A 14,047-nucleotide genomic window follows, 5' to 3' on the forward strand; every position below is an offset into this window, starting at 1 on the left:
CTAGTTTATTTTTTTCTTTCTGGTCTTGCTCTGCTTCTGCAGTCAAAGTGATCCCCATAGAGTACAAATATGATCTTGTCACTCCTTTTCATAAAACTCATGGTTGCTCTGAATTGCTTTCAGAATAATTTCTAAATTCCTTTCATGATGGAGTTATGAAACTCTTTTTCGTGTGGCACATTCATATCTCTGTTTTCACTCCCCTACTTGTTTTATATTTCAGGCTTACTAAATAAATTACTGTCATCTGAACATGCCAGGCTTTCCTCCATGTGTTTGCACGTACTGTTTTTCTCTGCTTGGCATTCCTTGCCTCTTCCCTTCGTCCCTTCTTATAAGTTGTTTCCTTTTAATAAACTTCCTTACAAGCTCCTCTCACTCAAATTATAGCATAGTTCCTATCGCAGTATATAACAGTTGTTCATCTGCTTTCCCAAGCAAGGGCTTTTAGCCATTCAGTACTCAAAGGAAAGGATGTTTAAGTACAAACTAGGTACTCAATATTTATTATTTATATAAAGAGTTGTTTAATAATTGATATAAATTGTTGTATAAATTGATATAAGAGTTGTTTAATAGTTGATATAAAGAGTTGTTTAATAATTCTCTATTTTAAGTGTGAGATTTCAGAGAGCTAGTTTAAAGTCAGGGGCATTTCAGGATATAAAGGTTTCAAAGGCTTGCTGGGCCTTAATGGTAAGGTAGTCTTAAGCTCTATAGTTAGTGGATGTGGTTTAAAACATTTTTTAATGCAGTATATAAAATATGTTTTCTTTTTGTGATAACCTTGTGGAATAACATGTTTTAGCTCCTACAAGTGCTGGGAAGACTCTTGTTGCTGAATTACTTATTTTGAAGCGGGTTTTGGAAATGCGGAAGAAAGCTTTGTTTATTCTGCCTTTTGTCTCTGTGGCTAAAGAGAAGAAATACTATCTCCAGGTAATGTTCTTGTACTAAGTTTGGAATTGTGATAATGCCTGTTATTGGCAGCCATGGTTTTATTCATTTGAAATAGAATTATAAAAGCAAGTGGAAAATAAAGTTTATTTTATTGCATCCCAATGTAACTCTCAGTATTGCCCATTTATGAAGGGAAACGTGCATGAAGGAGAACGGGCCATCAAATTAAGAGTAATTGCTGAACACTGTTAAAATTGATAAACTTTTCCTCAGGAAGTAAATAGAATACTACTAGCATATAAACATGCAAATTAAGAGTCAGCATTTTAACTGAATAGTAGGACTAGACCAGTGATGGCGAACCTTTTGAGCTTGGAGTGTCAGCATTTTGAAAAACCCTAACTTAACTCTGGTGCCGTGTCACATATAGAAATTTTTTGATATTTGCAACCATAGTAAAACAAAGACTTATATTTTTGATATTTTATATATTTAAATGCCCTTTAACAAAGAAAAATCAACCAAAAAAATGAGTTCGTGTGTCACCTCTGACACGCGTGTCATAGGTTCGCCATCACTGTACTAGACTGAAGCATGGAAAAGAAAGAATGTGTGAGGAAGCATATCTCATCCTGTCTGAGGGGTCCTTTGGAAACATTCAGGGGATAAAGAACAAGATTTATTAGTGCTTAAGTCCCAGGTAAAGTTCCAGGCTTGTGATCTGTTCCTTTGTTCTGCAAAAATGAGTAACAAAATTTTTTATTTGTTTGAGAATCACTGATTTTTTAGGGAATTTTTACAAATACAGTATTTTATTAAATAGAATAAATATTATTTTTTTACATGAATTTAAATTTAATTTTATTTTTTCCCCTCACCTTTTATCCCCTCTATGCTCTCTACCACCTCCACCCACCCCCCATGACTGTGAAAAAACTATGCTGTTGGAATGACAAGATTATTACTGGTAATCCAAAAAATCTGGGTTCTAGTCCCAGTTTAGCCACTAACTATGTCTTCAGGCCAGGCACATAATTTGTTGGGCTTCAGTTTTTTTTCATTAGTCAAATAAGGATGTTAACCCTAGTACTGTGGGTTAACTCAATAAACACTCAGAAATATTTTACTGAATGAAAAGCTCTAAAGTTCTATGGTTCTATAAATCTTTTTAACAGTTATTTCAGAGGCCATATAGCCTACAAAGCTGGTCCTACATGGTAACATCCTCTCAACTTAGACCAAAGTAACTAAATGATGAAAGGATCCTTATTATTGAGAAGGTATGTTAGTTAAAAGTTAAACTAAAAAACAAAACAAAACATGACAGTCCCACTGCATTTGAATTTTGAAAACTTTTATTCCATTGTATAAAAGTTAGTGGGATAAATTTGTTTCTTACAGTGTTACATTAGCGTTAAAGAAAGAGCTAGTTTCTTGTTTGTTAGATCAAAAGTGTTAGTAAGGTGGTTTTTCTCCAATTTTAATTTATATAAATAGCTCTTAGAACTGCTTTGATTATAAAAAGCTGTCATTAAGATGGCATACTTAATTTTATTTGACTCTATTGAGTTTTACCAATTCTAAACTTCATTTTTAAAGTATATGATTGTAGAAAGAACCAGTGTATCCTGTCCAGGAAAAACTAACAGTAATCTGACAAATACTTAATGTTAGATACTTATATCTATGATCTGGAATAGAATCAATTTACAAATCATGAATAAAATATTTTCACCGGTATTGTTTCTTCTTACTCAATTCAGAGTCTTTTTCAGGAGGTAGGAATAAAAGTAGATGGTTATATGGGCAGCACGTCTCCAAAAGGGCATTTCTCTTCCTTGGATATTGCTGTCTGCACAATTGAGAGAGCCAATGGTCTGATCAATCGCCTCATAGAAGAAAATAAGATGGATTTATTAGGTAAGAAAATTAGGAAATAAGCAAATACTTTATATTGTTATTTTTTGGTGGAATGGAGTGGAGCTGTTGTGATTTCTGTTATTTCCCATGTTTTCTTCTACTGTCTATCATCTGCTTCTGGAGGTGAGTATTGGCATTTGTAATGTTAGCAACATTACAGGTGGGGGTGGGGGAAAATGTTTTGTGTTCTGCTGCTGTTATTGACTCCACTTCCTTGTATTTTTGCCCTTTACAAAACACAGAGGATATCCTTGAGCCCTCAAGTCATTTCTCATTGCTTCTTTCCTCTCTAAACTTTACCTGTAATAGAAGGAGGCATGCTGGGGCTGGATCTGCCATCTATGCAATTAGTGTGTATGTGTATTAATTATATTCTGGTGCTATGGTATTTAGATTAGGCCTGTACTCAGAGGCTACCTTTTAGCAGAGAAATGGTAGAGAGCTACAGAAACGGACATTGTGTTTGAGCTTGTGACTCTAGGAAGATTTTCTACCTTAATGTTTTTTGTGCTTTTTTTTTTTAAAATTCCACTTAGGAAAGACCCCTATCTTGAGGTAGTAACAGGAAGAGAATTATTGTAGCAGCAACAGAAGCAGCAAGAATATCAGCTACTTCTTGAGATTCTGGTGAATTTAAATGATAAAGTTGCAGTAGGGTAGAGGTGGGGAGTGTAATCAGAGATTAATAAGACTTGGGCTCTGATCTGTAAAGTTTGGAAAAAGAAATCACATTTATCAGTTTGTGTCATTTCTTGTCACCCGATTGGACTTTAAATATTTTGAGGGATTGCAATAGAATTTTATTAAGTGTTATAGCCAATGTGCCTGGCAATATGCCTAGCACAATGCCTGGCACACTAGGTAGCATAACACCTTTTGGATGAATGAATGAATAAATACCAAAATAACTCATCATACAGTATAATTTGGAGATAGCTTACTAATGAAGAAAAGGAGCACCATGTGTCAGGAAATGGTCTGAAAGATCTTGATTTTGGTGGGAAGGATTTGTTGGGAGGGGACACCAGTGCATGTGGAAACTATGATGTTATGTAAATGTTTACCTGAAGAAGGCATTGGTTGATACTAAATTTTCAGTAATTCTTCAGCATTATTCCAAGTGCAAAGACTGGTTTGATTCTCCAAGCAGTAGAGAAGGGGTTTATGACCCTATTTATGTTTCGTAATAGGGTGTCTCATTCATCTACCACAGTCGAACAGAACTATCCCTTAAAATCATTTCTTTCTTGATTTGATTCTGTTTTTCTAAGTCACTTTCTAACATCATTATTATTGCCCTGGTTGTTTTCCCATAGAAAAGTCAATACACTGACTAACTATCATAGATGTCTTTGATATCTCGTTGTACATAAATTTCTACAAGGTTATCAATTAAAAAGTGTCTGAGTAATAAGAGGCAGTGTTCCCTGATTTAGCCCTGAGTTTAGCTAATCATTGATTTTTAGATTGAGAATACATTGTAGTGGGAGCACTTATGATACCCAAAAAATCTTAGAAAAGAATTATCCACCTGGGAGGGAGGATAGGGAATGGGAAGAGGGGGGTAAAGGGGGGAAAACGGGAGATATTTGTAATACTATCAACAATAAAACATGTTAAAAAAACAATTACCCATTATGTGGAATCTGATTTTTGTTTTATGATTAGAAATTTGTATGACTAGTAATATATTGAATCGTAGCTACTGACTGCATAAGATATAAGATATTGAGTCTTTAAAATTCTTCTTGGACTTGTGGAATTCTGTAAAAGCTAATATCTGGAAAATCTCTTTAGGAATTGTGGTTGTGGATGAATTGCATATGCTGGGAGACTCTCACCGAGGGTATCTGCTGGAACTTTTGCTGACCAAGATTTGCTATATTACTCAGAAATCAGCATCTTGGTGAGTATCTGAAATAACTACATTCCTGAGATTCTAAACAATGTTGAGTAAGTGTCTGCAAAAGTTCATAATAAATTTGCGTTATATAAATTAAAGGAGAGTAGTATTTATTTAGTACAAACTCATAGTAGTTCATTTTTGTTCCAAATATTTTAGATTATTTTGTAAACATTCTTAATTTCTGACTGCTGACCACTTTTGTGATAGAATTACTATTATTATTATTATTTTCTGTGCCTAGCATGGCTCTGGGATGGGCAGGGCTGCCCGCTCCCTGGGTTGCCAAGGGCTGCTCTACTTCTCTGTTTTGGCCACAGGGAACAGAGGAGTTTGTGGCAGCAAAGCTTGAGGGGAAGCAAGGCCACCTGGGTGACCTCCTCACTGAAAGGAACCGGAGATAAGAGTTACACTCACCTCCATAAGACTAACAGTATGATAGAATTTTTTAAATGCAGTTTTTATATTTTTTTAGTTACACACATATCTTACTTAAGTAGTCAAGGCTAATTTGTACTTTTTAAAAAATTTGATTTGAGAGAGAGAGAGGAAGGGAGGGAGAGGGGAGAGAGAGAAAAAGAAAGAAACATCATTTTGTTGTTCCACTTATTTATGCATTCATTGGTTGCTTCTTGTATGTGCCCTGATGGAAGATCAAACCCACAACTTTGGTGTATTGGATGATGTTCTAATGGTTCCAGTGGTTGGCAAACTGTGGCTTGCAAGCCACATGTGGCTCTTTGGCCTCTTGAATGTGGCTCTTCCACAAAATACCGACTTCTGCGCATGGGCCACGAAGTTTCAATCTCACTGTACATGCGCGGCCGCACGTGGTATTTTGTGGAAGAGCCACACTCAAGGGGCCAAAGAGCTGCATGTGGCTCGTGAGCCACAGTTTGCCGACCACTGTTAACCAACTGAGCTACCCTGCCAGGGCCAGTCAAGGCTAATTTTTAAAAGTAACATATTTTTCTCTCCCACTTCTCAGAGGCAACTAGTTTCAATTCTTATAGCTTTATTCAAATTTTATTTACAGTGGTATCTCTAAATGCAGCTACTTGAGTTTTTAGTTTTAACATTATATGTGGACTTCTTATACGGAAAATGAAGATCTAGCTCTCTCTCTTTTTTTTTAAATCCTCACCTGAGGATGTCCTTTTATTGATTCTAGAGAGAGAGGAAGAGAGAGGGAGAAAGAGAGAGAAACATGGATCCATATTGATCCATATGCACCCCAGTTTGTCCTGGGTATGTGCCCTAACTTGACTGGGAATCAAGCCCATGGTCTTTCAGTGTACTGGACAATGCTCCAACTGAGTCATACCAGCGGGGCCATTCCCATAGCTTTTTGCTTGAGTTAGAGTCCCCTTTTTGGGGTTCCCTGGCTTTTTCTCTTGATTTACTTCCTCATTTTAGTGGGGACATCTTTCAGGAGATTTCACTTTATTTCAGAGTATAAGCTATTGTGAGTATAAATTTGTAAAAAATTTGCATGTCTGAAAATGCCTTACAGTTATTTCATAGATTGTCTAGGTATAAAAGTCAAGGTTTAAAAGGAGACATGTAATACTTCCAACAATAAAGAATTAAAAATTTAGAAAAAGTCAAGGTTTAAAAAGATTAGAGTTTTCAAGACATTATTTTCTCATAACTATTGAGAAATTCAATGTCATGCTTATCCTTTATCCTTTGTATAAATATTTTCATTTTCTCTGACAGTTTTTAGGAACTCCTTTTCTTCCTCAGTGTTTTGAAATTTCATATTGATGTGTCATGGTGTTGATTTATTTTCATTCATGTGCTGGATACTCAATAGATTCTTTCCATCTGGGAGCTCTTCTCTTTCAGTTTTGAAAGATTTTTTTTTTAATTTAATATTTTTATTTTTATTGATTTTGGAGAGAGGAAGAGAGGGCGAAACATCCCTGATGAGAGAGAATCATCAATTGGCTGCCTCCTGCAAGCCCCCAACTGGGGACAGATCCCCCAACCTGTGCATGTGCCCTGACTGAGAATCGAACTGTGACCTCTTGGTTTATGGGTCGATGCTCAACCAATGAGCCACAATGGCTGAGCTAAGGTTTTTATTTTATTTATTTTCTTAGAGAGAGAGGAAGGGAGAGGCAGAAACATTGATCAGCTACCTCTCACATACCCCCAGCAGGGAATGAGCCCAAAACCCGGGCATGTGCCCTGACTGGGAATTGAACCAGCAACCTTCTGGTGCATGGGACGATGCCCAGCCAACTGAGCAACATTGGCCAGGGCTCAGTGTAGAGCGATTTTAACACATCTCCTGCAGTACTGTAACTCAGTAGCGATATAACTAATACAATTAGCAAATTTGACCTAATGGATGAGTGTAGAACAACTTCCAAATAAAAGCATAAACATGTTTTTTTCAGTTATACATGGAACATTTACCAAAAAAATTTACCATGTGCTGGTCCTTAAAGCAACATATTTGAAAGGATTTAAGTTATATAAAATATATTTTCTTAACTTGGGGTAATGAACACACAATACAGTCTACAGGTGATGTGTTGTAGAATTGCACACCTGAAACTTGTATAATTTTGTTAACCAATGTTACCCCAATAAATTCAATAAAAAGGGAAAAAAAAGAAACATTAGTGTAGCTAGATAATGGGGGAAACTAGAAGAATTGAGAATTTGGTAAGGAATGACAAAATGTGCAAGATGGTAGGATCCAGTCCAGTTTACAGATAAGTAACAAAACTTAAAAGTAAATATATAAATAAACAAATAAAATATATTCTCTGACAATAGTGGAATTAAGCTAGAAATAAATATAAGAAAAGCATATTAGAAAATTCCCTTGTGTTTGGAAATTGAGAAATACATTTTGATCCATTTTGAGTCAAAAAAAGTAATCACAATAGAAATTGGAAGATAGTTTGAACTGAAAGTATAATAAAAAATATTTCCTAACAAAACTCGTGAAATGCAGCAAGAGTTGTTTTTAAAGGGAAATTGTTAGTATAAAATGTATACATTATTGAAGAAGATTGTTTGAAAAATTAATGAATTGTCCATCTCAAGAACTTAGAAAAAGAATTGTAAAATAATGCCACAGAAAGTAGAAGGAAAGAAATAGACAAAAGCAAAAACTAATGACAAGGAAAGCCATTATTCAGAACACTAAAAAAATGCTATAGATCAATAAGAAAAAACAGAGCCCAAAATATCAATTGGTAAGGTACTTGAACAGGCATTTATAAGGGTATCAAAATGGTCCATAAATATGAAATGGTGCTTAATCTGATTAGCAGTCAAAGGAATGTAAATTACCTCTTCAAAGAGACATTGCCATGCACTCTCCAAAATGGCTAACACGTTGGTACTGTCTCTTTGGAGAATAGTTGGACATTAAGAAAATTGAAGATCATCTATGACCCAGTAATTTTGCTCGTAGGTATACCCTAAAGAAATGTATGCATGTGGCACCAAGGGACATGACCAAAAATGTTGTTAGCAGCACTATTTGTAATTAATACTATGTATCTTTTGACATTAATTTCATTTGTTTTTCACAGCCAAGCAGATTTAGCCAGTCCTCTGTCTTATGCCGTGCAGATCGTAGGCATGAGTGCTACTCTTCCTAATTTGGAGCTTGTGGCTTCCTGGTTGAATGCTGAACTCTACTACACTGACTTTCGTCCTGTACCACTGGTGGAGTCAGTAAAAATTGGAAATTCCATATATGACTCTTCAATGAAGCTTGTGAAGGAATTTCAACCCATGCTACAAGTGAAGGTAAGTCAGTACTAAACACTAATGTCGAAAATTAAACTTTTGTTAAGGGGTAGGTTAAGTATATAGTAGAGTGGAAAAAAACATCATTTTTGTCATCAGACAGACCTTCCTCTGTTACTCAATTTCTCTTGATACGGCTGTGATATTAGTTGAATCACAAAAGCTCTCTGAATGTAGTGTCTTCATGTGTAAAATGAAATATAATACTTTAGTATTATAAGAATGAAATAGGATTTTAAAAAATTGTCTAGCGTCTAGAAAGTGCTCAATAAATTCCTTCCCACACCTCTAAATACACTTAAAAAGTTTTAATTCACAGTGGTTTTCTGAGCCTGATTCTTTAAAAAAAATACATATTTTTGTTGATTTTTAGAGAAAGAGGAAGGGAGAGGGATAGAGAGAGAAACATAGAAACATCGATGAGAGAGAAACCTCATCTATCAGGTGCCTCCTGTAAACCCCCTGCTGGGCATATGCCCTGATCGGGAATTGAACTTGTAACCTCTTGGTTCCTGGTTCAACACTCAACCACTGAGTGACACCGGCCAGGCAAAGCCTGATTCTTCAATCCTGAGCTTAGAGAACTGATTCACCATCTGTGAAATGAGGCATCTTCTATTTTTATGCAGAATTGTGTCTGATTATTGAACCAGCAAAGGGTAAGTTTAGAGCTGGGATCAGGACTAAATTCATGTGTCAGTACATGAATAGATATGCATTTGTAGTCTCTGCATGCCCGATATGGAATCTTATTCAGTTGCTTTGCTCTGTATGATAAATTTCACTTGACTATGACTTGGTTACTTCAATAATTATATATGTAAACATTCATTTACTCCTCTGTCAATCTTTTTCTTCTATTACCTGTCTATGCCTCTACCCTTTTTGAATTACTTTCAACTCTTACCTGAATTATTGAAATAGCCTCCTAATTGCTCTCTGCTTCCTTCCACCTGGTCCCCTTCTATCTATGCCTAAACCAGGAGCCTGTGATCTACTTAAAATGAACATCAAATATGTAAGCATTCTGCTAAAAAACTTGTGATGTTCCCTGTTTCATTTAGAATGAAAGCCATTTAGCCCTAACTGGTTTGGCTCAGTGGATAGAGCGTCAGCCTGCGGACTCAAGGGTCCCAGGTTCGATTCTAGTCAAGGGCATGTACCTTGGTTGCAGGCACATCCTCAGTAGGGGGTGTGCAGGAGGCAGCTGATTGATGTTTCTCGCTCATCGATGTTTCTAACTCTCTATCCATCTCCCTTCCTCTCTGTAAAAAATCAATAAAATATATATTTTTTAAAAAAGAATGAAAGCCATTTAGAATGTCTTCATAGTAGCCTACAAGGCCCACATTATCTGCCCTCGCCCTCTTAGTGCTCTAATCTCATCTATATTTCTTCTGACTCCCTCCATAGCCTCATTGCTGTTCAATAATATGCCAGGAATCTCCCACCTCAGGTTCTCTCACCTGGAATGCTTTCCCCACCAGGCAGCAGTATAGTTTAGTCTTCGCCTTTGGACCTTTACTCAAAAGTCATGTTCTTAGTCCCCCTGGCCACCTTGTCCCAACTACAGTGTCCTCCTCTTCCTGGTCCCTATTTTCCCTGTTTTATTATTTTTTTTCTTATCACTTTTCAAAATTGAATATACTAAGCGTTTTACCTGTCTTGTTTTTGTTATTATCTATTTCTTCTTATTGGAGTAGAAACACTCTGAGGGCAGAGCTGTTCTCCATCCCCAGTGCTGAGAACAGTATCAGGCATATAGTAAATATTTGTTTAGTGAGTGAGTGGGTGGATGAATTAATTCAATTATACACACTGACCTTCCAATTTTAAGAACTCACTGAGTCACCACTGGGCTTTCACCTATTCTTTGTTCTGCCTGAAATGTTTCCTCTGTCCCTCACTTACCTTTGATTAAGCTAATGCCTCCCCTCCTTCACATCTCAGCTCAATCATCATTTTCTCAGGGAAACCTTTCTTTTAGAGCTGTCAAATTTATGTCAAATATGAGGCCTCAAAGCACAATAAAACACTTCTATAGTACATTTTATGAGTGTATTTTACATTTATTTGTTTAGTACTTTAATGTTTCCCCAGTGAAACCTAAACCCCTTGAAGACAGGACTTTGACTTTCTCTTGCTCACCATTATATCCTCATTGTCTGAGGGTTGGAGGTCAATAACTATTAGCTAAGTGAATAGAAACTATTTCCTTCTCACCTTGTATCATAAGGTTTGCTTCTTTTTTTCTTCTTGTTTTGTTACTGACTTTGTAACTGATTTTTATTATGCCTTTGAGTAGAAAACAATTCCCCATGAAGCAAAATGAGTGACTTTAAATTGATATGAAAATGTTTTGAAAGTACCACTAGAGTGGCTATTTCTTTCTTTTCTTAGGGAGATGAGGACCATGTTGTTAGTTTATGTTATGAGACCATTCGTGAAAACCATTCAGTATTACTTTTCTGTCCATCAAAGAAATGGTGTGAGAAGCTGGCAGACAACATTGCCCATGAGTTTTACAATCTACACCACCAAGCTGAAGGTAAGTTACTAATTGAATCACTGAGCCGTGCTGGCTGGGCTGAAGTGTATAATTTAATCAATGTTAACACATATATGTACCTGTTTAACACCCACTATAATCAACATATAGAACATTTTTATCACCCTAAATATTTTTTTTTGCTTTTTTATTATTTCCCTATATCACCAGCCCCAGGCAACCACTGATCTGCTTTCTGTTTTTCTACACTAGTTATGCCTTTTGTAAGAATCCTATATAATCCTATATAATAAAAGGCTAGTGTGCAAATTGTGTGTTCAACCAGTTCAACCAGGGGTGGGGCCAGCTGGCCAACCGCCCACGGCCCCTCCCCTTGGCTGGCTCCACCCCCGATCCGGGCGGGCCAGCCAGATCCCACCTGTGCACGAATTCGTGCACCGGGCCCCCAGTTTCATATAAATGAAGTTGTATAGTATGTATGTGTCTTTTTTGTGTCTGACTTCTTTCAGTCAGCAAGATATTTTTAAGATTTATCTAGATTGTTACATTTATCAGTTTTTTTATTTTATTACTGAGTATATTGCTATAACCACTAGTATATATTTTTTATTTTACTGCCCTATGGTCCCTTGAGGTCCAAGATAACTGTAATGACAGAGACCAGTTCTAGTCATAGGATATTAGAATATTTTATGACTTCATTACGCCAGTGGCATCATGAGGATAAGTGATAGATATCTCAAGCTAAGTTCCAATGAGTAAACTTCGCCTGAAGTTTATATTGGACTAGAGGCCCGGTGCACAAAAATTTGTGCACTCGGGGGGGAGGGGGGGTCCCTCAGCCCGGCCTGTGCCCTCTCGCAGTCTGGGACCCCTCGGGAGATAACGACCTGCTAGCTTAGGCCTGCTCCCGGGTGGCAGAGGGCAGGCCCAATCCCTAGGTGCAGCCCCTGGTCGGGCTCAGAGCAGGGCTGATTGGGGAGTTGGGACGCCGCCCTGTCATGCACAGAGCAGGGCAGATTGGGAGGTTGTGATGCCACCCTCAGTCACGCTCAGGGTAGGGCCAATTGGGGGGTTGGGGCACTGTCCCCTGTCACACTCAAGGCAGGGTCGATGGACAGGTTGCGGCGCCACCCCCTGTCACGCACAGAGCAGGGCCAATCAGGGGATTGGGGCGTTGCCCCCGTCACACACCGAGCAGGGCCGATCAGGGGGTTGGGGCACCGCCCTCTATCACCCACAGAGCAGGGCCGATCAGGGGGTTGGGGCGCCGCCACTCTCACACACAGAGCAGGGCCTGTGGGGGAGGGGTTGGGGAGCTCCCCCCTATCAGGCACAGAGCAGGGCTGCTCAGGGGGTTGGGGCCCCGCCCCCTGTCACACACAGAGCTGCAGGGCAATCGGGGTTTGGGCGCTGCCCCCTGTCATGCTGATCCTGGTGCCGGGAGGCATATTACCCTTTTACTATATAGGGTAGAGGCCTGGTGCATGGGTGGGGCCAGCTGGTTTGCCCTGAAGGGTGTCCTGGATCAGGGTGGGGGTCCCCACTGGGGTGCCTGGCCAGTCTGGGTGAGGGGCTGAGGGCTGTTTTCAGGCTGGGAGTGACTGAAGTTCCCAACCGCTCCTTTTTTTCTTTTTCTTTTTTTTTATTCTGGGTCAGCTTTACCTTGAGGCTTGGCTCCAGCTCATAGGCCTCTGCGGCTGAAAGTAGGTTTCTGGCCTTTGCTTATAATGTTGCAAATCTGCTGGCTGAAGTCCAGTGGTATTTGTTACAATGTTTCTTAAACTGCTTGCTCAGAGGCCTGCAGCCGCAGGCGGGGAACGTTGGTTTCCTCCAACAATCCTCCGTCACTGAAGCAAGCAAGCCTCATGTTAGTTTCAAGCTGCCTGGCTGCCGGCCGCCATCTTGGCTGACAGTTAATTTGCATATCTCGCTGATTAGCCAATGAAAAGGGTAGCGGTCGTATGCCAATTACCATGTTTCTCTTTTATTAGTGTAGATAGGCTCTGGTCCAACATTCTATTGTCTTTTCTAGTTCTCTCTTAATTGATACTTTATGTACTCTGCCAACTTATATTCCTTATGTTGTACCATGGTGACTTATATTCCTTAATAACCAGAAAAATTTTTATTTTCTTTGCTTGAGGTTCTTTTATTTTGATTTATAGCAGTGATTCCCAAATCCTAGTGCTTGGACTATAGCAGCAGTTCTCAGCCTGTGGGTCGCGACCCCTTTGGGGGTCGAACAACCCTTTCACAGGGGTTGCCTAAGACCGTCGGAAAACAGATATATAATTACATATTGTTTTTGTGATTAATCACTATGCTTTAATTATGTTCAATTTGTAACAATGAAATTGGGGGTCACCACAACATGAGAAACTGTATTAAAGGGTTGCGGCATTAGGAAGGTTGAGAACCACTGGACTAGAGCCTTAGACTTGATGAAACCCCAGAAAAGTAAAGACAGGCTGCACATTTTTCATAAAGCTAAATTTTAAATTCTGAAATTATCCCTAGTAATACTTTAAAATGTTGAAGTGACTTTTGAAATAAAAATATTGATCAATGATAATTTTAAAAAATTTTAATTGTCAGCATAATAAAATCTTGGCAACTCTTTGTGGGTCCTCAACATTTTAAGAAAAGGTAATCTTAAAAGTTAAAAAGTGAGAATATATTTTATGAGAAGTTTTACTACTTCAGAAATCCAAAACTCTGGGAAATTCTTTAAGAAAACAGTTTCTGCAGAAAGTTAAGGTTTTACTGCAGAAAAGTTTACACAGAGGCAACAACAGAAGGTAATGTGATTAATTATCTCATTGGTACCAACGAGGCCAGAAAAAATTGTCACATAGAATTAGGCTTCTAAGTGATTCTGACACCACTGGTTGGTGGGTCACACTTTGAGCAAGGACTTTGATTTTTAGGCTGTGTGTGGTAGTCGTTCTCTATAATCCTCTCCTTCCTTCGGCTGGTTCCTTTGGTCCCCTCCTGTGGGCCTGATCCCACTCACTGTGATACAGTGTTTTCTAAAC

The 14,047-nt window shown here is 38.3% G+C and overlaps 1 protein-coding gene across 3 annotated transcripts in view; it reads left to right on the forward strand.

Moving 5' to 3' along the window:
• Nucleotides 1–14,047, forward strand: part of POLQ (DNA polymerase theta) — a gene marked incomplete at its 5' end in the record, with an annotated part of 114,114 nt that overhangs the window by 1,842 nt on the left and 98,225 nt on the right. For all 3 annotated transcript variants that reach the window (XM_081086877.1, XM_081086878.1, XM_081086879.1), the window contains 5 exons: nt 809–939; nt 2,664–2,820; nt 4,618–4,726; nt 8,281–8,500; nt 10,901–11,048. In XM_081086877.1, coding sequence (XP_080943003.1) covers nt 809–939; nt 2,664–2,820; nt 4,618–4,726; nt 8,281–8,500; nt 10,901–11,048 — 765 coding nt within the window. The remainder of the gene's footprint in view (nt 1–808; nt 940–2,663; nt 2,821–4,617; nt 4,727–8,280; nt 8,501–10,900; nt 11,049–14,047) is intronic.

The sequence above is a fragment of the Myotis nattereri genome, assembly GCF_964212035.1.
Source record: "Myotis nattereri genome assembly, chromosome: 3".
In the NCBI taxonomy this organism is placed as follows: Eukaryota; Metazoa; Chordata; class Mammalia; order Chiroptera; family Vespertilionidae; genus Myotis; species Myotis nattereri.